We start from the raw sequence: 25,990 nt of genomic DNA, 5'->3' as shown, positions 1-25,990 counted from the left end.
AAAACAGTAAATCCAATATTTTATTATTCCGTAAATTTAATGATTACATCGCGAATGGAATTTTAACGTTTAAATTTAATTAAGTTGGGCATTTAACATGGCTACTTTACTCTCGTATAGCGATTAACCAGTTGTTGGAAATAGCCTGATTCTACTATTGAAAGTAATTAAATTACTCTCTATGTTAGAATCCCCCCCCCTCCCTTTCTCTCTCTCTCTCTCTCTCTCTCTCTCTCTCTCTCTCTCTCTCTCTCTCTCGTAATGTTTAATTAAAAGTTATAAAAAATCTTGATAGAGCGGCAGGATTAATGAAGAACTGTTGCAGTTCGATTGCGCTCGGCTAAAATAATCGGAAATTCGTCCCACTTTTATCACGATACGTGCTATATCTCGCCATCTCGATGACACCTTTGCACTAGGTGAGTCGACCCAGCTTCCTTCTCCCGGCGACGGCAAGGGTTCCGTTAATCTACGATCCGTGGGGCGGAACGGTGGTGCGCGGGGGCGAGCGGACGGCGGGAAGGTTGACGGAGGGGCGGACAGAACGACGAGGGAACTGGAAGGACCAAAAGAGACTACGAGGGTAGAGCCGAGAAGATGGCCGAGAGAGAAAGAGCGGGCAGAGTGGAAAAGGGACGAACGGAGAACGGCTGCGGATGAGATGAGGGACGCTTTCGGGGTAGAGGGTGAAGGGGTTCGTAGCACTGGGGGCTCTTGATAAAGGTGGGGTTGCTAGATCCGTTGATGAAGGTTCAGGCAAGAGGGTTACTCTCCGCTCTTCTACCCTGATGGTTCCAAGGCGGGCGAACCGACAACGGGGGGAGAGGAGGGGAGAGAAGAGAGATAGATAGAGAGAGAAGCAGCTACGGAGGTAGGAAGACAGTCTGCGAGGGTGTGGGTCCGGTGCGGTCCAAGAAGCACTGATTCATCCCCGGAGTTATGCCCCGGACGGTCAAGGAAGATATACAACACCGATGTATTTTCGCGGCGTCTCGCTCTCTTACGGCTCTTTTCTTCGTCCACGGCGGGGCGTACAAAGAGCGGGTAGGAGGATGAAGATGGAACAGCACGGAGATGGGGAGCAGGCGAACCGAAGCCGCCGTCGATAACGAGAGAAACGAAACGCCTGGGGAATTGAACGGGAGACAGGGGGAGTGAAGAGAGGTAGGGTGATAGACACCGAAAGTGTCGAAATTAATAAGGACACCAATCGCTGTTGGCGGTAACAATGCGGCATTTTTCTCGAATTGCGCACTTATCATTCCGACGTTTCCCTCGGTGAGGGAATCGATTATCACCATGCAGGATCGATTCGAAGCGAATGGTCATATGTAAGTTGAAGAAAAAAATGCTTAATTAGATCGTTGACGCTTGCGGTGGTAATTGAGCATCGCGCACGGATCGCCGCTATCAATTTTTTAATCGTCTTACTTTCGCATCACGTCCTTCTATCTTTTTCTTCTTCTTCCAGTAATTAACGTCAAACGGAAATTTTAAGAAACGATTAGGACTGACTTTAGTACGGCAAGACTTGCAAAACAATTGCAAAACGAGCGAGAGAAAAATACAAAACGAGGCAATTATATGGCACCAAAAATTTCGTCTATGTTTTTAATTAGGAAATTAATAATGACGTATTGAATTTATTATGATAAATGATTATATTATTCATATTTTATGCGAATGCAAAAATGTGAAGAAAAATACGATAGATATTTTAATAAAATATAAAGAAAATATAAATTCATGTTTTTTAAAATATTTATTATGCTACTTATCTTGAATAAACACTTCATATAAATAAAAATCAAGATTGTTTAATGTAATACTATATAAGAAATTGCCAAAATCGAAAATGAGTTTGGAGCAGTTGGCAATTATATAAGAATTTCGATTATTCTAAAATATAATTTAAACTTTCTTACTATTATATGCCAAAAAATAATGCATAAATTTTTTTATATTGCAATAATCAATATGATCTTGACAAGGTGAATTTATGTATAGATCGTTTCAAATAGCGACGTAGATATTTCTCAGAGAAACCAGCAGGGGAAGTAGAAGGACTATGAGAACATCTCATCTCAAACTAAAACCATAACGAACCTCGAAGGGGGTTAGCCGGGGTGTAGGACCATAACGACGGGGTGTTTGGATGACAAAGAGCACCAACAGAGTTTCGAAACACCGCATCGTCCTGACTTGCTACTGCTGGCCGAGGAAAGTGTATATAAGTCGTAATACTAGTAGCGGCCAATTAGAACCCTGTGTAATAACAAGCGCGAAGCTTCCGCTATATAGAGGGAAATGTACATCCCAAATAAAAAACATTGCTAATACTAATGTAAAGAATGCAAAGCTCAGCGTTTTTTATATGCTATTCTAAAAATGCACATATATTGAACGTATATTACAAATTGTTTTCAAGTAGATATCGCTTTAATAAGAAATAAACGTTTGTAGTATCTTTAATAAATTATGTTAAGCAATAATTTTTCTAAAAAGAAATTTTATTTTTCATTAATAGTAAAACGTTAATATTTTGTTATAATCTATTTAAAATAACAAATTGTTTTTTAATTTGTGAATATTTACTAATATAATTTATCAGAATATATTAAGATACTCTTAGTCAACTCTAAATAATTTTTAATATTAAGTTTAGAAACTAAATCGAAATCTCCTGCAATCTCTAGTATGTAAAAAAGTAAAATAACAAATGCCGCTGTTTTGACTTTGTCGAAATGATACTACATACAACGATTTTGTATACATTCTATTTCATCGTCACACTTTATACAAGATAAGTACACATAGATAGATAAGGACTTGTCGTGTACTTCGCATAGTTCCTCGTGTCTATTGAAGTACTTGAAGGACCAAGTGGACGTTTGCGAGCCGTCAATTCGATCTCACACGAATTCTCGGATTACCGTAGTTCGACAATAGGACGGATGGTCGGCGAAACAGGATGGGTTACCTCATCCGCGTAATGGAAAAGTAAATAACTCCGACCGTTACGAGAGAGAGAGAGAGGGAAGAGGATAGTAGAAAACGGCGAGCTTCTTGGCAGCATAGGTGTCAGTTTGGGCAGAAACGTAGGAAGGGGAGGGCAAAGGGATGGGAAGAAGGGCGCGATCACGAGAACCGTGGTTCGTGGGCCGGTGGTAGTCAAAGAGCGGTATGGGAGGTAATAAGGGTAAACTACTCTCGTTCTATTACGCGCGCTATCAAGGTCCGCGCGAAGCGTTTATTAATAACCAAGGAAGCTAATCTCTCCGTCTCGCTCGCGCACCCTTCTCGCCTTTACAGAGCCCTCGTCTCGCAGAGCCCCCGCGTGCCTCGCCCTTCTCTCTTTTCAACCAACGGCGGCGTCTCGGCAGAGACCGCCGTCTATTCGACTCGCACGAAATTCCACTCAGAATTCTGCTTCTTGAACGTGTGTGCGTTACGGTTATATCTGTCGCTACCCTTAGCCGCCTCTCGGGCGCCTTTCCTCCCCCGAATAGTCAAGCCCCTCGAGATGGTCGTTCGAGGGGAAAGAGAGCGGCGAGGACGAGAAGAGGGCTGGATATCTCAGGCGTCCTGTCCGTAATATCCCTAGTCCTCCTGCTTCCACCTAACTCACCCTATCCACCCACTCTCCCGTAGCCCCATTTACTCGCAGCGAGCCAGCCCACGTTCACCCCCGGGGGCCAGAGAGTTAGGAGGGTTGCCTGGCGCCCTTCTACCGCCCCCGCGTCTGCCCCTACACCCCTGGCCTCTTTCTCACCCCTTGGACGCCGCACAAAGTGCGGACGGTTAGGGGCTGGTGGTTTGAGGGGGTGGTTGGGTCAGGATGGAAACGGACCACGAGTTTACGAATACCGATGTGTGTACGAGCTTGCGCGTGTGTATGTGTGTGCGGGCACAAGTTTCCTATATGTTACATTGCTGGGCAATGATCCTGTATCTACCGATGCGTGGTGTAAATGTAACCATGAATGCGTAGTGAAGGTACCCTTTGTCACTGGTAAACGACTAAATTGTACGTCCTACTGTTGGAGAGCCTGCTGATGTACAATATTACTAATGTCCGGCGCAGATCGCATCCTGTATGGGAATAATGAGGAAGGCTCGCGTACATAGAAGATTGGTGGTCGCTGTTATATAATGTGTTATATAATGGTGGCCGTTAGTTATGGTGGGACACTTATTGCGACCGTAAACCGCTTTGATCTTACGCGTTGCGGCGATTTTTACGACAGGACACGAACAGTCAACGAGGAATTATAATTTAGGAGACATTATGAAATTATTAATTACGCTTTGGCTGCCTCAAGTCGAATCATCGACTTAATTTGTGCAAAGTTGCTCATTAAATCTAAAAAAAATAGTCTACTAGATTATACATATATGCATATATATTTTTTTTCCCCCGAATTTATATATATATACAATATAGCAGTTATTTACTTTGTAACAATTATACTTTCTCGATTCTAATAAAACTATCTTATTTGCGTATAATGAATGACTCTTTTTGTTTGATAATTTCGAGTATAAAAATTCGGAAAAGTTACATTGTAAATCTTTATAATATCTTAGCTATGTGTGTTAGTGATATTTTATTTAAGAATTATATTGATTCGTCCATACTCGCAATTATCTGATATCAACGCATTTTCCATCGAATGGTCAGCAAAGATTCTGCCCTTTGCGATCTGAAATAGTTTTGCGACGGATTATCGTGTGATATAATTTATCTTTATCCAACAACGACTATCTAAAATAAACACAAAGAGAATTAAAAAAAGAAAAAAAGGATAAAGTGTAGAAATACAATAACATGAAACGGTTGTGTATACTTGCCGTGAATATACATATATTCAATTATTATCTTGTTTAATGCAATATAATATATTATTCAGCGATTTATAAATAATAAAACAATCGGCAATTTTGCTCAAAATTAAACGCCCTGATACAATTTTGTCGTAAAAATGTGAAAACAGCAGCGAAAATATAATTCTATAATATTCTTTAATAAAATATAATAATATTCTAACTTTTTCTTTATTCTCTTTTTTTTTAACATGAGCCCATATTATTTTCAAAGCTTCGTTAATCCTTCCTGGTCCCAAATGTCCATCTCAAAGATGCGGATCTTGTGATCCAATGTAGGATATTTCGTTTCGCTCTTGTCTCGAGATGACGTTGACGACTCCACAAGTATCCAATATCAGCAATTCCGAGGATGCATCCGTCATCACCGGAGAAAGATCTAATCGTCCTTGGTTGGTTCCCTCGTTTCCGGCTGCGCAGTAGTCGGGCTTGCGTGCGAGGGGATTACGGGTAAAAGTCGAGAAGGGTTCCCGGGCGAGAGATACACAACCCCCGTTTTTCGTTTAGCCTCCTACCCCCGCGCATTTCGCCCGGGAACACAGTCGGTCGAATGCGTTTCAATCCGCGCCACTATTGGATGGTAACTGGATTGGTCCGTCCGAATTCGATGATTAACCGCGTTGTCTAAATATCAATGACTTTACCCGGGCGGAAGGGGTGGAGGAGCGCGGGCGCGGGCGCACAAAAACGATGACTGCGGAAAATCATTTACAGCGGTTCCGATGGGCGCGGCGCACCGCGGGGAATAAATCGCGTGCACGGTAAAATTGTAATTTCGCCACAGAGAAAATAAAAATACACACCGCGCCCGGCCGCGCAAATTACGCGCTTCAATTTTGAACATCATATATTTCATTTCGCCGCAGCAAGTTGCGTTTTTGGCCTCGCCCATTGTGTGTACCCTAAAACGGCTGGCACGAATTTACAAACTGATACGTGCCGCCACATATTTTCGCTTCCGAAAAAAATGCGAATCCCTGATGCTCGATGCGTGGGACGCAGTTATATTTTTCCAAAAAGAATGAAATATAAATATTAAAAAAAAAGAAAAAAGAGAATATCGCAAATCATCGGGAATTCCATAGCCATGAGTATAAAGTAGCGTTAAAAATTCGCAAGTTATCGTATAAAAGATGAATTTCCTTAAAAAAAAACTTCCTTTCTTGAAAATTCAATATTAAATTGTCTAAAGAATTTATGATTCACTAAAAGAAAACGTGCTCCGGTAGTTTTGCCGCATTCTATATTTAGTTCTCAAAAGTGTTTTTTTATACCACCATCGAATTATCCCTCATGCAAACGCATAGATCCCGAGATGCGTCCCGGATGCTAGTGTATACGCGCTCGCTCGCATATCCGATATCGGTAATTCCTCAACAGCGGAGTTTCTCAGGTCACCCTGGTCCACATAAAGCGTGCACCTCTAATCTCTCCATACTCGGAACGAAGGATCAGGAGAGAGAGCGGGTGATGGAGAAGAGAAAGAGAGAGCGTGGGCGATGAAGAGCTTGAGCCGATGGAACGGGAAAGGCAGAAACAGACGAGATGCGCACGTATACGAACGATAGAACGGTAGGTACGCGAAGGGGAGAGGAAAGGGATAGATGGAGAGAGGAGGCAGAGAGAGAGTGAGTGGTGCATCCCCTCGCCGATCCATACGCACCCCAATATCGCCCCCGGGCCGTGCAATCACGGCGTACAGAGAATGGGATGAGTCCCATCCGAAGAGGATGGGGTGGGTGGTCGGATAGTGCGGCATGACGAAGAGGCGGAAGGGGGACGCAAGGGGCGGCGGGTGCAACCGGAGCCGAGCGAACCACCCACCCCCGATCCCCGTCACCGCCACCGCTGCCGCCGCCGCCGCCAATTGTGCGTCGTTGACAGGCCTGCATCGGGGGAAAACTTATTGTTGCGCGCGGAAAACCAAAGAGAACGTTCCCTCGGGGGACGCGAGCGCCAAAGTTACGGATTAAACGCTCCCCGCGATGATGATGGGGGAGAGAGACGCGGAACTCCATCTCGCCCTTCCTTACTTCCTCGCTTCCTTGCTTCTTCTCGTTCTCGCTCCTTCGAGAATCGCGACGAGAAAGAGAAGTTTCTCTCTTCCTTCTTCAGTCGGAAGCTTGACGCGCTAGATTCACCCTTCATGGTGGTGTTCAGGCGGATCGTTAAACGAAACTCCACCGGCAAGCAACAACGGCGGAATGTCAAAGGACGACGACGTCCGTTCGGCTTCTTTTTTTAGAAGGAAGAACTCGTCGATGAGGACGGTCAAAGATAGAAACGGTGCTTTGAAAATATACGAGTAAAACCGTAGGAGATCGATAAATATTTCCGACAATTGGTATTGTCGCATTATAACACCTCTTTGTTAATCGATATTCTTTCTTTAGATGCTAATTATACTAATTGGTAAATTATTATTGTTCATGACAATAATGAGCCATTGTTAATAAAATAATTGTTATAATTAATGAGTTAATGAAAGTTTCACTTTCTGTTTTACTTTTCAATCTCCGTTCAAAAATTATTTCTTAATCTATTTCTTTGATTAAAAATAACACAAAAAGTATAGTACAAGTAGTAGAAAATGAAGTGCTAAAGAGAGTATAGTTTTGAATAAAATCATTACGTATCTTTCATGTGTATGTCGGAATGTCTCTTTGTGAAGAGGAATGCCGGAAGAGGAATAACAGAATGAAATTGACTACGTCGACGCGCGAAGGCGGGCTGTACTTCGGAGGGATTTATAGTGCAGAATACTTTGCGGTTTTACGAGAGTGGAGAATAAGAGTGGGCGTTGCGCGATGGTACTGCGATGCATTTTTGAATATTCGATCTATCTTTTGCTGCTATCGCATTTCGAATCATAGACACTCGACAAGTTGCGCGCGAATGTGTATATACATACATATATATATTTTACGACATCCCAAATCTGATATACCATTTCTATACTTCGTTGAACGTTTAAAATCTCCCAAGGTTGCTGTATTCCAGCGTTACGCATAGTCTTATCCAATTTCTTATACGTATAACGAAATTAATTTTTTTTCTCGAAAACATGATAATGATAAATGCATAAATGGAAGAATATTAAATTAATATCTACAAAGGAAAGCAATTAATTCGTAAATCAAGATTATCAATTTGCATTCTCTTTCTCTTTTTCTTTCTCTCGGTTTCTGAAAAACAAAGATAATCTTTTTAAACAGCAAAAAAGTGATGTATATAGATAATTAATTTTCTAAATGTATTCTATTTCTTAATAAAAGTAATTATTTAGAAAGGAACAACATTTTCTAAGTTTTTGAATTTTCTGCGATTTCTTCTGCTTTTATATTGCATACTAATTAGTATTACGAATCAAGTTTCGTTGTATGAAACATTTCGCTTTCATTACAGTAGTACTGTGAACTTTCGCGCTCTTGTACGTGTATCGACCTATTCGACGAAGGGTGCGTTACTAGGGAGAGATGCGAACGAGTCCTTCTTCCGAGGGGTGGCAATGGCCATCGGCTAGAAACGCATTGCATTCTACACGGCGTACAACGCTGCAATCACGTTAGTGATAATGGCCGTTGTGAATGAGGCTTAATGTCGAGAGGCTGCCGGTAGCTATTGTACCGCTAGAAATTTATCTCTCGATTCGAACAATTTCCCGCAAAGTGGGAATGAAAAAAAAATAAAAGGAAAAAAGAAAAAAACTAGAGCGCCGGTCAATTGAATTTCCACGCAGCACGCGTGGAAAGTGAGAAGCGGCATCCTGTTCGATTTAAAAATATCGGAGCACAGACGCGCGCACGCGATAAATTCGCTGTATTATTAAACATTCACCCACGCTAGCGGATGCGAACAGGATCATGCGACACGTACTACTCCCAATGGAGATCACTATATAGAACTACCTACGGCCATCGTATATATTACATTTCAACTGTATACTCTTTAACAAATTTGGATTCGATTTTTATGTTGCAAAGATTTGATGAAAATAATTGGGAGAATATATTTTAAATTGAGAGAAAAAGAGAAAGCTAAGGAGTTTATAAATTTTAAATATTTAAATTAATTTATAAATTATATCACGTGTTTTCCAATTTAATTTTTAAACTAATGTTCAGTGTTGAATTTAAAAGTCCCAATAAAAGTGAATTATTAATCACGTTTTTCGTGGGAAAAAAAATCGACTGTTTATTTTTCGAAGAGTTAATGGCTGGAGGCAAGATACACTATGGTATTTTGTATATTATATCAGAATATCCTATTTAAATTTTAATAACAGATTCTTTAAATAACCTAACGCGTATTGATCCCTTAGTAACAATAAAAAATGTGGCACTAATTATTGGTAGGGAAGGATTATAAAAAGAGTGGAAGATAAAAAAAATGGTAACACGGCCAACGGCGGAGAAGCACGAAAGCCCCAATAGTCACCCCTTTACCTTAATGGCAGACATCTGTTTTTCCACCGCGAGCCACTACCTACCATTGGCGAAGCCCCGCCAGGTTCGCGCGTCCCAACCTTCCTTTAATTAAAATTAAAAGACGGCAAACGCCGGATTCCCGGCGTCATTTTCATCCTCCACCCCCGTCGCTCCAGGACCACCACTTCCATTCCACCCTTTCGCTCGCCGCCCATTCCCACCCTGATCGTCGTCCTGTCCTCCACCCAAACCACCACCCGCCATCATTCGCCGATTTATATTCATAATTACGGTGCGCCCCCCACACCCTCCAGTTTCACCTGGCACCCCACGGTGGCTGAACGTGGAAGAGATTATTAGCTGACGATGGAATCAAAATGGCAGGGAAAGTCGCGCAATGTACTGCGTCTGCCGTTACAAGCGCCCTTTAAACCCTAATCATAATTCTGTGACGTTATTGTACTTCTAAAGATTATCTCCGATGTTGCAAATTTAGTCACGTATTCGTACCGAAAGACTTAAATAGAAACGCATTATACATTTTTTGGATGAATTATTTAACTTAAAAAAAAAAAAAAGTAATAAAAAAGCATTATTGTTCAGATTGTTTTACTCACAAATATGATTTCGAAAAAAGATTTACAAAAATTGCGTAATAAAATAAAAACTCTTCTCTTATTATTTAAAAAAATTGTAATTGTGTTTTTTATGCAATGTATAAATGCACTCATAAATAATCATCTTGATTCAATCAAAGAATGTATGCATTTAACAAGTTGCACACAAGATTTATTTGCCGTTTAAAGCAGACGAAAAGTATCGAACTGTATATAATAAATTGCATCAGGAAGAATGGCACAGAGCTACGCGCGAGATTTTACTGTCACTTTATGATAACGGTGCCGACGTTATAAAACGAGGTGATGAAAACGGAGTTACGACTGTTAGATTGTTACGACGGCCTCTGTTTAAGTGTGTTGTATACGCACACAAATTTATACATATCGCATACATCGAAGGCGCTGGGGACAACCTCTTCTTCCCTTCGCTATCCTTTAATTATTAATGGACGATAAATTTTCGTTTTAATCGTGGCATCCTGACTACAATGCTCAGGCGACAGAAGGGTCGATAAAGACCGCGATCTCTGTGCCAATTGTATCAGCTGAGTCGAATGAATCTGTAATCGAATCTGTCATAGTTAGTTAAATGTCGATGGTTCTCCAGAAGTGGTGGGATAAAATGATTGATTAACGAGAACAATTATAGATTAAAAAAATAATGAAGTTAAAATTAATATAAAAATGTTTTCTAATTTCAATAAAACACGTGTGTACCGAAATATATATTATATAAATAAATATATATATATATATATATATATATAGATTCTAAAAAAATAATAATGACACACAGAAGCACGTCTTTGCATTTTATTATTATACTTAGGCAAATAATTAAATGCGATCAAAATCACACATTATAATGTCATTTTTATATTTTTCTCATACAAGACTTTGTTCATGTTGGGAGCTATTTTAAGCGGCTGTTCAGGGCGAATCTATCTTTTGGTTCTGATATTGCGGCGCGCGCCTCGCGCGCACATGCACATATGCGTATCGTGCACATGCACGTGTGCATATTCACGCACACTCACAGAAATGATCTGAATTACACCGACTCGCGCGCCTGCAAATCTATCCACGTTCATCGGGCGTACCGGGTGTACGGGACCAACTGGGGCGAACTGCTGGTTCGATTTCGCAAAAAGGGCTCCCGACGGTTTCGCGCTGACGTCACGGGCGCCAATGATCCTATAGTTCCATTACGTACCAAAATTCCTGAAACCGACTGCGAATCGTCGAAACGCATCACGTGATGTGGTCGGATTGTTTATGCTTGCAATATGCGATCGTGACGCATCGCAGTTGCCGATAAATATTGTCTTGTTTTTAAATTCAATTCATGGAGATTTTTCGTTTCGATTTCCGTTCAACTCTCACATTAACTTTAATACCATTATTACAGAAATGGAAGATATGAACCGTTCTACATATATTTGCGCAAATCGCGAAATGGCAATTGATATATATATATACTGCAAATCCACAAAATTTGGAAATCCATCATTCCCGGAATATTTGCGACGCATTTAATGATCGTTACACACAGTCCGCTTTTATTAATTGTATTTTCTTGTTCCGCGATCGATTTGACAGCAGGAAATCCATTGCGCCGCACGATGTCGCAGTTCCATCATTAAAAACCATTAAACCGGTCGCCTGCAGTTTTTAAATTACACGTGCATGCGATAACTAGATCGATGGACGAGCTTCTGGCTGTGAGACACTATTATCGAGCGTCATCAAAATATTTCAGGTCAGCCTGATGTTCTCGCTGTAACGAGCCGTCGTGCATCAACGGGGCGTGTCATGAAAATTTTGCACTGTTAACGAGTCATTGTAATATTTTCCTACCAGGCTGACTGATGCGCGCGTATACGCGAATAAAAATTCCCAAACAAAAATTGAAAAAAAAAAAATTCGCGTGTAAACACGGCGCGAGAGTCGTTTACCGTTGATTCTTGTTGGACATCTTTTTTTCTGGTTGCCATCGATTATCGGCCGATGCGTCAAGCCATCATCACACATCGACGCGGCGTAGCCGGGTAATAAAATACAAGCGAGGTATCGACATTGCGCAATTTTGTTGCGGCAGCTTTTTCCAGGTTGATTCTATGTCAAGCGCCGGCGCGTGATAACGCATTGCTCCGGGCATTACAAACAATGAAGCCGCGGACGAACGTGCGACCGACTAATCTGGATATATGTGAAAATAAATCTAGAACGTGCAATAGTCACATTATCGTTCATTCGCGAGATAATCAAACAACGGATTTTGCAGGACGAATTCAAAAAAAGAAATTCGTATTTTAACCAAGCAAAGCTAAGATCACGAGGAAGCTTATTTTTCGAAAGAACAACTTACTACGTTACATGACTGAGCATGTATATATTTTACTTGTTTTTCAGCAAAATATTGTTAATACTATGATTTTTGATGGAATAATTTCAAGAATTAATTAATCCAAAATAAAAGTCACAAAAGTGATGCGAGTAAGCGTTAGGCTGTACATATATGTTAAAATTACAAACCCAAAAAATTATTTCGCTCATATAGTATATCGATTCCTCGTGACCCACTTCCTATACGTTTTAACATATTACACTGCGTGTTAGTGTCGCGATAAGAAACTTGCGCTAAAATATTTAAAAAAACATATGACAGAGATCCCGAATTTTTGTTAATTAATAAAACTTTGAGTATTGTTATGTCTGCAATTCCTGCATCTCGTCGTTATGAATTGCTTCATTCGTGTGTGCAGATGGACACATTAAGAATTGCATTACAAGTAATGTGGCGCACTCGTGGAATCATCTGCAATAAAAATATGTTAGTAAAATGAACTGAAATGATATCTACTTAAATTTATTTAATTAAGAACATTTTACATTTTAACACATAATAATACATACAGCGTATACCACATGTATTATTTTTCAGATCTATTAACGGTATACCGACCTATCTAGAATTTTCCAAGGACTATGTCATCGAAAACTAAAAGCTATAATACCATTCTCGACGTAATATAAATGCTAATGTAAATGTGTCGTAAATGCTAATCCTTGCAATAATTTTAAATAGCGCATTTTTTACCTAGACTTAAAATACGCACTATTTGAAAAATAGCGATACGACTATATTCCTTTGAGCTGTAATTTGCAAAAAAAAATATATAAATAAAATTTAATTAACACTTAAAAAGACATATATATAAACGTCTATATAAAATAATATTTCTCTGTGTTCAGAAAAAATTAATTTGTCTATAAAAATATTTATACATTGTTATGTGCATTTATTTCATTCATTAGCAAATGTAATATATATTATTTAACTATCGCGCAAATCTATCTCAACTCTCGAAAATAGGTACCGTGTTCGAAAGTCACTTTAAATCGGGCCGAAGGGGGCGGAAGAGGGGGCGCATTTTCGCGCGCGTGAATTCGCGCGGGAAGGGTGGACTTGGTCGCGATGGGGTGGTTGGGATAGAGAGTGGGTGCGCTTTTCCTCGTATTCAGCCGACCGCAATCAACAGTTCCGGCGGCCAAGTAGGCGGCCTTGCGCGAACATGTACTATATGCACGCACGCGCGCATGCACACGTATATATACTGTAGCGAAGCCAGATTCAGTTCGTGCCGTTGGCCAAGTGTGACGGCCGGTGCCACATCCACGGCGCTTCTAACCACCGCAGTTCACCCAGCAGACACACGTGTGTACTTGGTGTACACACACCCTGTCCGCGTGGACACTCATATGCGGACGTAAAGATAGAGCGAGCTCGTTCGACCGCCGTGTTCTCCATTCCATCCGACATGAGTCGCGCGACACAGTCACGGACATAGTAAACACTTACCAGGTAGCCTCCCACGCGGCCACGTGCACACAGTGACACATATTCGGCGGTTATCCGCCGCTCGCCCACTCGCTCGCCGACAAGAGGCGGAATACTCGCGCGATGACTATTCGGGGGGAGTCCGGGATGATTTCGCGAGTGGAGGGTGTACGTCAGGCACCCCTAGAAGCGGGGACGGAAGAGGGAAGGGGTGTGTGTACGCCACACGTAGGTGGGCACCCAAAGGGAAACGAGCCAGGGGGTGGTATAAATTATACCGTTCAATCGATTTGCTGTCAGAGGAGACCCTCCGCTGCCACTACTACTGCGAGGAAACTCATGCTGCCATTGCTGCTGTTGCTATTGCTACCCCGTTAGTACCACCGTTGCTGCTGCTGCTGCTGCTGCTGCTGCTGCTGCTACTGCTGCTGCTGGTGCTGCTGCTGCTGCTGCTGCTGCTCTGCGGCTTGCTAGGGTGCATTTAGTCGAACGGACGCTCGAGTAGCACGCATACAAGCGCACAGTGCGCCTGTGCGCGCGCGCGTGCGTAAGGTTGACATGCGTCCGCGAGGGAAAGGGTTTGTCACGGATACTAGGCCGGTTACGAAGGGCGGAGGCGCTACCCTCCAAAGGTAGCGCTCTCTCTCTTCTTCCCTCTACCCTTTTCTCCTCTCGCTTTCTCGCTAGATTGAAAGGGGATTACGGTAGAGTTGGACTATACCCTCGCGTGCATCATCGCGCGAACTTGCAACGATGATCGGCCGTGCACACCACCGAGGCAACCCCTCTTGATGTATGTAGCCGCGCACGGCTTATATAGTATGCTTATATATATATACTCTATCAGGAGAGAGAAAGAGGGAAATGCAGCTGAGAATTTTTTGCAGATGAATTCTCGGGCGTACAGTACATCGGTGCATTCTTGGAACGCGTGGGATGGACATAGGAGCGTCATGTACTCGGTGAAGTCTCGCGGTTTTGTTTCAGTCCCTCGGAGAATAATCAAGTCGATAAATGAAATTGATTGGATTTTAATGTCTTGTTCAACTTTCTTCTAATATAATTTATATGGATCTGATTTTTCAACGCGCGATACTAGTTTTATTAAATTAATTTCATAATTGATAATATATCCATCACATTTATTCTTGATCTTCCTAAAAATTCTAGATTCAGGAAATTAATTTAAATTAATTTATTTAAAAAATTAGTTGGTTAAATTTTCACTAGATATAACGCAAAGAAAAGTAGTCAAAAATAAAAAGTATCTTTTAGTTCTCTCTGTGAATATTTTTAATTTATCTTAAGATTCTACCTTGATTTATATGCTTTAATTGCTAAATAGATAATTCAAAGAGAAATAGAGATATTCACGACGCGTGCGTAATGGCATCAATGTGACAGATACATAAATGACAATATCACATAATTCGCTGATGTTCGGCAGGTCAGATTTTGCTATAAACGACTTGACATAGGTTGAACGGCAAAACACATCAGGTGAGTCAGATATCAAGCAACCTAATGCAGTTAGTATACCCGACACATCAGATGCGTAATTTAGATAATACATACAAGATATCGCATACGCAAACCGGATAATTTACTCAACCTTGGTACGATATCTCGTACCTGAAAGATACTTCAGATTCTGACATGAATAATGACACACCTCAAAATTTATTGCCCACAAGATTTCAAAATCATATTTTGAGTTTTTTTTAAATTTAATTAATAACTATTTGTTGAATAGGATTGTTGCTTTAACTATAGAATAATTAAGAAAAACATAAATCTTTAAAACTTTGCTATTTATATATATATAATACATAATATATATATATATATATATATATATATGTATTATATATATATAAATATATATATATATATATATATATATATAGAAAATATTTTAGTAAAAATTATAATTTTTGTAACTGTGAATACTAATATGTAAAAGAACTTACAAGATATTTTTATATTCAATAATATTATATACGTATTATATTTTACAAAGGAGTATTGTAATTATTCAAATATTTTGACGAGCAAACAAATACATAATCGTTAACAAACAATAAAACAAATACATCATTTACAATTTTTCTAGTAATAAATATTTTAATGTCCTTATATTCCAGCTTTACAATAAATGTTGTAAAAGGGAATATTTCATGTAATTTGTACTGTAAAATTTTCTCCGTATGTATGTACGAACATAAATATACACACATACACACATTTTATTCTGCAGCATCTTCTTCCTGATAAATTATTTTTTTTGTAAATAAACTTTTTAGATTTATCGTAGATTTACATATGTATTCGAAAGTTAATAAAAGTGCATGATGACGCGCGGTGCTCGCTGCGAAAACGCTATACTCTTGAAGAGCTGGCATACCGGTGTCGAAACGACAAGGACGAAAAACAACTCCGATGAATCGCATTCGCGCGAGTGGCGCGCGCGAAGAGAGAAAGAGAGTTAATCGAACCGGCTCTGAGTTGGCCAGCAGGGGGCTGAAAGGGGCGGTCTAGCGCGGGGGAGGGAAAAGTTTCGCGGCAACTTTCGTAATGTACGCCGGATAGTTATACAAAATTGAACGTGGAGGACGGGCAGAAAGGGCGAGAGGGAGGAGAGGCAGGAGGACGCCCGACGAGGCAACAACGCAACACTCCGGGCAATGTGCCGTGTCTGCCGTTGGGGATGGGTTGGAAGGAGTTGGAGTGCCGTAGGAAAGCAGGAAAGGCGGCAGTAGGTACGACAAGGGTGTACGAGGCGCGGGAGGGGGAGGCAGGGTGAGTTGCAGGTGGTCGGGGGCAAGCGAAAGATGAGCGAGGGTGTGAGTCCAGAAAAGAGGGTTGGGTCCCCGAGTCCTCGGTAACTCACCCTCCAACGTAGAGAGCATCGCCAGAACTCCGGTCCGTCTTTTCGCTCGCTCCCTCTAAAGCTCGGCTGCCTCTTTCTCCCTCTCACCCTTTCACTCTCTCTCCCTCCTTCTTTCATTCCAGCCTTACGAGCGCAATCCCATCCTACCGCCCTCGTCGCCAACATCGTACCTTCCAACGCTCTCTCGCTTGGCTTCAGGGACGCACGACGTCGCTGTAAAATTCCAAAATCCAAGGAAGGTTGTACGCCTCCAACAGCGCTACCATCTCCGGTATCCCTCCCCTCCCACCTCTCTCAGTTTCCTTCATCCTGCCCACGCTCCTTCTGCAGCGAGCGGCAATGAGGGGTTGGATCGTGGCGCAACTTTTCTACCGAAGTCCCAAAGGTTAAGCGTCCTTTCCTGAAAATTCCAGGAATCTTTGAGAACCTGGTGAGAGGAGGAAGGAATAACGTGAATAGAAGTACCGGGGCAATTACTTGAGATATTAATAATTTTGCGACCGTAGAAACGTAACACCAACGCCGTCGAGGGTGGTCTCTTACGTTTCTCTCGGGATGGACGTTTCTTCGGCATGCCCTCGTTAACGCGCAGTGAAATATTGCGCTGCGACACCGAGACTTGTTCTTCGTTCGTTTCTCTTTTCTTTATCGTTTAGTCTCCGGATCGCTTTGCACTGTTTTATTCGAGCTTCGAGCTAGTTAAAGCTCGGAAATGAAAATTAGGAATCGATCTTGTTGCTGTTACCAATTACTGTCCTTCGTGCGTTCAACATTATCGCGATAATAGATATTTTATTACGTTTCAGGTTTGTAAATTTGTGTAAAAGAGATAAGAATCGTAAATATTTAAAAATATTATAAAGAAAATGAAAAATTATTTTAATCATTATTTACGACATTTACGTAACCGAAAATTTGAAAATATATATATATTATATATTAAACATATACATATTAAAGATATAAGATACATTCTTTTAACATTTAAAAAAAAATTGTTCCGAGAGTATCATTGCTCTTGCATTAAAATCCAAATATTTGTTCAATTTGTTTTATAACAAATTAAATTTGTATTCATAAATCTCGGGGGCTTAAATTCTCCGGAAAAATAGAATTGTTGAAGAAATGTTCACACACATAAACTAATAGTCACATTGTTTGGTCTTCGAAACTAATTTGCTTGGAATTTGCACGTCTTCCCCCGTAAACACACAATGCAAACGCGTGCAAAGTTAATTCTATCGTCGCAATGTAACATTATCTCTACAATGTGGCGGTGGTATTCGCGCGGGAGTGGTTCGTTCCTATCTATTTTAGCCAAACTACGACAATAGGCCAACCAGCGGAGCGTCTCGCCTAAGCGGCCCGCTGCATTAATCTCCATCCTCGTATCCGGGCGCATAATCACCGTCCATTATCGAGACCGACGTTCACCGCAAAATAATTTTACGAGCATAAGGACGACGACATTACCCGTTTGAACCGAAGCGGTCGTCTTTTTCGTCATCGATCGGCAAACTCGACGATGAGATCGCTACACCTTTTTGCGGTAACAAAGCCAACGGGACGTAAGAACGATGAAGCGACCCCGAAGAAGAAGTCTTTCAACGACCAGGGGTGGACGCGGGAAAGTTTTCAGCGAGCTCGAAGGATAATTAAGGCGGCCCTGCCGAGCGACCTCGAAAGTCTCCTCGGCCCCTGGCTACTACTACGTGGCGTATAGGGTGGCGAGTGAGTCCGTTACTCTCTTTCTCCCCCTCGTTCTATTCGTTACCCTTCCGCCACCCTCTCTCGCCGCAGTCCGCCCTTTCCGCCCAACCAACCAACCATCCACCCATCCACCCACCCACCGTCGTCCTCGTACCATCGTTCCTTCTCGGCCTCGCCACCTCAAACCACCCTCTTCTCACCCTTCTCATTCCCCGACCCCCTGCAAGCACACTCACACTGAAGCTCCGCGCCCGACCTAAGGGTTGAAACCACCCCATTTCCAGTGGTAGCGAAGGCAGAAGCAAGCAGACTCTCCTCTGCCTGGCAGACTGGCAGGCTGGCTGGCAGGGGATGTGCACGTCACCGTCTTACACTATCGTCCCGAACAAACATCCTCGCCCGGCTCCGCTACGACGTCGTACCACCGACGTCGTTTTCCCTCATCCTCGCCCCCTCTCGCCACCGCCTTCGCTCTCCGCCACCCACACTTTCTACCCTGGGCCAACCTTCGAGCATCCTGCAAAGCACGTCTCCACGTGCACGTCACGGGACGTGTAGGTCGTCTCTCGGAGACGATCTACTCGGTCTTCCTCCAAGCGAGAGACGGGGGGAGACCCCGATGAAGAAAGGGTAGGTGGAAAGGAATAGAGAGAGAGAGAGAGAGAGAGAGAGAGAGAGAGAGAGAGAGAAAGAGGTAGGAGAGAGACAGAAACAGAGTTAAAGGAGTAGAGATGGAAGTCGAGGGTGCAGTCGAACGGCAGGAAAGATCTCCCAGCACCGTCTCGAGGATAAGGGATGTTTCCGGCGCTTGAGAAGCATCGCCGAGGGAACTCCGGAACGCTGGTACTTTTAACGCACACACCAACGCTTTCTCTCTCTCTTTCTATCTCTTTCTCTTATTCGTAGTTCTCCATCGCGAACATATCGATTCTTACATAGGGGATGTTTTCCAAAGGTGGAAAGTTATGCCGCGAGAAAAAGCGAGAGGAATCAGGAACACGGCTGACCTAGGCAGAATGTGATTTGAGGGGAAAACCGATACTCCCTCCTCTCCCCCGAAGTTGGCTCCGATGACCAGGGATTGTACTACGTTGTTTTCGGCCATGCCGCAATAGTTTTCTGCCCTTGCGGAAAGTCATCTTACGAATTGAACTCTTATGCGATTCCATCGTAATCGTATAAGTCACATCGATCCGCTAGAATTGGAGTATGTGCTCCCCCATACCGAAAGGGAATTCATAAATAATGCAACGTGTATATCTGTTTCAATGTTATCCGAAATTATAAATTGCTGTACACTCATTACTTTTGTCTGAATTTTGTTACTACTCGCACTATGAAAGAAATGCGCATTTGTGATCGAACATAAATTACGAGTTTCAAAATAAAAATAAATTATTCTAATTATCAAATCAGATTCAAATTTCTAATAAGTATTTAGATCTTTAAAAAATCTTGATTTTTTTAAAACTATATATTTAAACTCTCTGATTTACATTTAAATTCATATTATTTATTTCTCGACTTTCACACATTCAACTTATAAACAAAATATACCTAATTACGATACCGAAAACTACGTAACCGTAAAAAATCATATTTAACAAAACATGGCATGCCGCTCCACATAAAGCCGCGTCCTGCTTTCGCGGAACGCGAACCAAATTGGCGGCATTCACTTTTACAGACCACGCAAGGCCAGCAACCCCTCTAAAATTATTAGGTGCCCATACACAACAAATAGGCCCCCCTTCGCTCCTTCAAATCGTATATCGGTGGATCTCGCAACAACGGCCGGAAAGCCGCACGTCAGTAATAAGCGGGGTGATTTTAATTCCGTCAGCCGCGACCCTTCGTCCTAATTTCACGAATGCTCTCCGCTAGCTGAAACCACGTACACGTGTGCGCGCTTGATATTTAAGGCTGTCGCTGAAACACGCTCTGGAAAGGAAGGAACGACCCTTGTACCGTTTGCCACCTCGTTCCGCGTATTTATGGCTGGATGTAGCATGTTTACGCCAAGCCTTAGATCCATCCCCGACTTCACCACGCACATCTCTTCCTGTCCGCAATTCTCAAATCTACCTTTCCTACTTGTAAACCTTGCGAATCACACACATATACATTCACGAAGATGTAACGGCGAGCCATGCCTATAGTAATACACACGTGCGCGTAAAATTAATTGATTTGGACTAGATTAACGCAATTTGCAAAATCGCTGATTTTTCAGTCGCAAAATATACGATTGATTTTGAAACTGTTGGCAAAATATAAATGTAAATTTTAATTTATTTGAGTATGATTATTCGAAATTGTATTATATATATATATATATATATATATATATATATATATATATAATACAATTTCGAATAATCATACTCAAATAATATATATATATATATATATATATATCTCTTTATATATATATATATATATATATATATATATAAAGAGAGAGAGAGAGAGAGAAAGGAAGGGGGAGGGGGATATAAAAATTTACACGCTACTCTTTGACCAATTTACAGTCAATTTAATCAAAATAAATTTTATAAATTTTGCCTACCTTTTTCAGACTTTTTGTATTTTACAAACAATTTTATAATACAATTTCAGTTTTTGTATAAATAAATAAATAAACTGTATAAATTATATGGGATGCCTCTGAATTATCACGCAAAGTTTTTGTCAGTTCGACGGGGAATGCAACTATTTAAATCTCGCTCCGATAAGACGCGAGAGTTTGAAAACTCTCGCAGTTTTCTAACGGGTGAATCCATACTTTAAAACATTTACCATGCCCACCCGCTTTCCACGCGCGACTTCTTTAATCCTTGCTATAATATCCGGCGTTTCTCGATGAACGCGAAGAAGTTTTCCCACTTGAGATTCTTGTTAGTCCCAGCTCGCGACACTGCGACATCAAGGGTTTTCCGTTCCTTCATTCATTTTCATTTCTTTTTCAACTATCCGTTCAGGTGTCAAGATATATCCCACGAAATGCCTGGCCTGATGTCGTTAATGAGAAACGTTATATAAATCTTAATACTAAAACTATATATATATTGAAATAAAATCATATGTTCAAATATAAAATAAATTCAATTAGAATGAATATATAAATTAATTTTTCACTCGGTATATAGAGTTTATATTTATATATACACAATATTATTTGCGCTTCGACGTACGATATATTATATGTGTAATGAATTATACGATACTTTTATAATATTTCATTAAACACATCGTATTCTCTCTTTCAAATTTTAATAAATTTTAATAAATTTAGCACCTTTATAAAAGTACCTAATTTTAAAATTTTTTATTAATCACAAATTAGAAGTAATTATCCGGTTAATCTTGTGCATATTATTGCAAATTATTGTAAAAATAAAATATTTTTTCTGGAAAAATAAAAAATAGATTTTTGTAAACACGAAAAAGGATCTGTTTCACACGCAACGTTACGTATGATAAACATGCGACAGTTGCAAGTAAAAATAAATTATAACAACAAGGAAACACGAAGTATTCCCACGTGGTAATATTTGCGGTACACAACGCGATGATGAGAAAAGGAATCGAGAACTTCGCGTTGGACGCGCCATCCTTAATAATTTCACACTTGAGAAAGAAATGAACAGCCTATTCATAATCCTTTTCCTCTCCTGCGACTTCCCTCGCTGCGCGTACCACCCCCGCATTGACTTTCCCCTCATATGCCACCCTCATAGCGAAATCCCGCCAGAAGCTATCCGTTCCCCCATCATCCGCCGTGCTATCCCCTCGTATGACGCAGGCGGGGTGCTCATTCATTTAATTTCAGTCATTGCCGGCAGTCGCACCCCCCTGTCGTGCGACCTACAAAAAATAATTAGTGAAGCCTTACACCCCCGTGGCACCTCGTTTTCTTCCCTCCCCTGTAGGCTTCAACCCCCCGACGACTGCGATGACGACGGCGACGGCGACGGCAACGACGACGACGACGACGACGACGGCTCGACGCCCCCTTTCAACCCCACGGGTACGTACCTTGCGCTCGAATTCTCTCTCGCTCTCCTCTATCCCTTCACCGCGCCCCCGTTTCCCTGCCAACCCAACCAACCAACGAATCACCCTCCTGTCCCCTCACCAACTCTCCCGAACAGCAGCAGCAGCAGCAGCAGCCACTACTACCATTCTACCGCCAAAACCCTAGCTCAGTCAGCCACCCGCCCTCCTCTCTGTCCTCCCCGCCCTATCCCCTCGCCCTCGAAGCGGCCTCGGGCGGGATGATTCAGGCGCCAGTAGGGCGCACCCACCTTCAGCGGGTGGTTGGCGTTGGGGTGAGTCGAAGCGCCGGATGGAGGTAGCGATGAGAGCGGGGGCAGGAGCCAGTGCGCGGGAACGGTAGAGCACGGGTATAGAGTAGAGAGAAGGGTGGGATGAGTAGGTGGGTGTCAGGGGGGTCTTAGGGTGGGTGAGATTGGGCGGCGGGAGGGGGAGGGGGGAGGAGAGAGGGATAGAGAGAACAGAGTATGTCGGGGGACTGCGGTGGTACAGCGAAGCGGAGGAGTGCGGAAGGGGAGAGTGAGAGCCGAGCACACAGGGGGTGGTTAGAGGGCGGGGGACGAGAGTGAGCTGCCAGAAGGTGGATTGAGAGTGCGGTGGAACGGGGCGAACGTAGTGCTAGGAGGGTTGGGAGAGGCCGAGGGAGAGATACGCGCACACGGGAGGGTGGTTTTCCACGGCTGAGATATAGGCACCGCCGACGCCGCGGTGGGTTATACCCTGGGCTAAGTAATACAAGGAAAAGTGCTACGTGAAGCTCTATCTTTCTCCAGATCCCCTCTCACCCTCACATCATCCCCGGTACTTTCTCCGTTCCTCTCGCTCGCTCGCCCACCACCACACTCTCACTCTATTTGTCTATCTTGCCGCCTTTCCTTCCTCGCCTGGTGGCTCTCTTCCCTCGCTCGCTGCGCTTCATCCGCGTCTTGCACTCTCGCTTTATCTTCGCCACCCTTTCACCCTTCGTCCCTGCCATCGGCGTGCATCGTAGCCTCAGCGCAGGTGCACGTCGCGAGATGCATTCTCGAGGGGAATAGGGTTGCTTTGTGCGGATAGGGTTAGCTTTGTTACGCTGACGGCTACGCGGGGAGTTAAGTAACGGATGAATATCGCTAGCTGCTTATTATCAAATGACTCGGACGGATGATATTTTAGCGGACAAATGCATTCGTATCTCGAAATTCGTACCTCGCGTCTCCTCTTGCGCTCTTTTTTATATTATATACTTTGGGCCCTTCTTTCTCGCTCTCTCATGTGCATACTTTGCAAATGTATCATAATATTACTAAGTGAATTTCATATACTAAATTAGGCAAAATACTAGCGAAATTATTACGTTATTCAATGACATAATACTTAATTTTCTATATTAGTTTTGGAAATAACTGTCTTATCCTATTTATATTCACTTGTGAATCTTGTGTTTTAACCACCTTGACATTTATTAGTGAGCACTGAAAAGAGTATCTAAGACACACTGAAAAAATTAATATTTTTGGAGCGAGATGGTGAGCTGAAATGATAAATCGTGTAAACAGCACGTGGATACGAAGATTGGTCTCGCCGCGTTAGGAAAAATACAAAGAAAGAACTGCGTCTTCCATACGCGAAACACGTATTCGTACATATGCATCAGTGGAGAATCGCACTGCACCTTAAAGTCCGCGTTTCAATGGAACAATCTTTTTCCCGAAGGAAACGCCAGACATCGGAGGGTGCGCATGTAAATGGTCGGACTTTCCGGGAGAGGTTTGCGAAAAGTGTGGAAACGATAGTGAGAGGAGTTTCAACACTTCGATTCGAGAGTGTAGTGTATCCGTCGACGAATCAACAATGAAAGTATAGGTTGGTGATGGTTAAACCACAAAGTTCATATGCTTCTTACGCATGCGCGACCATTCGATGTCATTTCACGGATGTACGTTTAACTTTCGTCTATTTTGCAAACGTATAAAAATTGCGTAAACATTTCGACATATACACGATGCACAGGAAATTAAATATTTTCATAATAGAATAACTTGGCAAAATTTATTAATACTTCACCTCTATCTTCCATCCATATACGTAATCTAAAATTTTCTATTCATCTGAAGTGTTAAATCGATATCGACTTTATTAAACGAGTGGAGATGTAATTCATGCGATAACTTAATTCAGAAAGTCAGCTATACACAAAATTCTTTGATTTATTTTATATATATACATTCTAAATATATATGTTGAAGTTAACTCCAAAAATTCAATTATTTGATATCTTTTCTAATATGTTTAATAAAAGATTAGGAGCATTGTATGATATTCTAATTAATAAAGATTTTCGCAATCTAAATTATTTAATCAGTTTTTGAATTATATATCACATTTGCAGCTTCTAAATAAAATTATACTTTATTATATTTTATTATACGTTATTTCCTATATAATTATATTCTACATTAAAAAACAATTAATGCAAAATTAAAGAAATAAGTTTCTCACACAACCGAGAAAAAATAACAAATATATTTAATTAAAGTAACGAATAAAATGATTTTTTATCAGCACGATTATGTATCTATCTGTTATTATGATGTCGGATGAGATAATCTTTTTACGTCTAATGTCTGACAGCAGTTTGCTTTCAACATGGTCATCTACATATGTGAAGTCGATGTATGCACGATAGTGGATAAAAGTATGGCTTCGGCTTCTTAATAAATATGGTTTCTCTTCGTGGGTTGGAGATATAAATAGCGGTATTAAGAGTGTTTTTAACCTTTTTTACGTGTGTAAGCGTCTCTTAGCCTTTATGAATATGGATATGTAGTTGTTGCATAAGCTACCTTTATTTTACTACTTCAACAACAAGTTTGCTTTTTTAGTTCTCCAAACTATTATTTCCAGTAATTGTCCAAAAGAAAATTAAATAAAGATACAGCAAAGATTATTTTCCTATAAATAGCGAAAAATCTTATAAAATAAAAATGAATGCAAACATGATATTCTTAACAAATTTTGTTTATCCCATGCGCTTTCAAATAAATAACCAGCGAGCAACAGGGGTAGCGCTTAATTCCTAATGGATTGGTTTTTTTCAGCAACAGCTCGCGCGATTCCCGCCGCGATTTCAATTAATCTCTCCCAACGGAGAGTATCGATACACAGCCTCGCGTGTCGCTCTCGTTCTCGCTCTCTGTCTCTTTCCCTCTACGCGACGCAAACTTTCGCGGAGTGCCGAAGTTTCGGATAAGCCGGCGCGTTTGTCAAACGGGAAAGTGCGAAATTGTGCGTCGTCCTGTAAACCCGGCGGGTCGCTTCTCGCGGCACGAAATTAGCGAGAGTGAAAAGTAAAGGCACCTCCCCCGGTGCCGCTAATGCCCCGACGCTCCGAAGGGCGCGCATTCCTTCGTGCCGGGGGTAGCCAAGATAAATTACATAACAATATAAGTGGGCGTCGCGAGAGAAAGAACGAGTCCGCCGGAGGGGCGAAACGAAGAATAAAGCGACGTGCAAACAGTCTGCCTTGCGGAATCCACTTGTCCTAAGGACAATTGCTCTCGGAAAAAGGAGTAACACGTTT

General features: G+C 41.7%; 1 protein-coding gene across 3 annotated transcripts in view; it reads left to right on the top strand.

The window, feature by feature from the left end:
• Positions 1–25,990, top strand: part of LOC145940367 (uncharacterized) — a 278,019-nt gene that overhangs the window by 163,886 nt on the left and 88,143 nt on the right. For 2 of the 3 annotated variants that reach the window (XM_083045439.1, XM_083045440.1), the window contains one exon: positions 420–1,287. The exons of the other annotated variant lie outside the window; for it this stretch is intronic. In XM_083045439.1, coding sequence (XP_082901565.1) covers positions 420–718 — 299 coding nt within the window. In that variant the 3' untranslated portion in view covers positions 719–1,287. Of the gene's footprint in view, positions 1–419; positions 1,288–25,990 lie in introns of those variants that run through there. 3 annotated transcript variants of the gene reach the window in all.

The sequence above is a fragment of the Prenolepis imparis genome, unplaced genomic scaffold (genome assembly GCF_030444845.1).
Source record: "Prenolepis imparis isolate NDT839.2.m4 unplaced genomic scaffold, iyPreImpa1.0 SCAF_9, whole genome shotgun sequence".
NCBI lineage: Eukaryota > Metazoa > Arthropoda > Insecta > Hymenoptera > Formicidae > Prenolepis > Prenolepis imparis.
The sequence above is the reverse complement of the archived record's forward strand: the minus strand, read 5'-3'. Positions and strand labels throughout refer to the sequence as shown.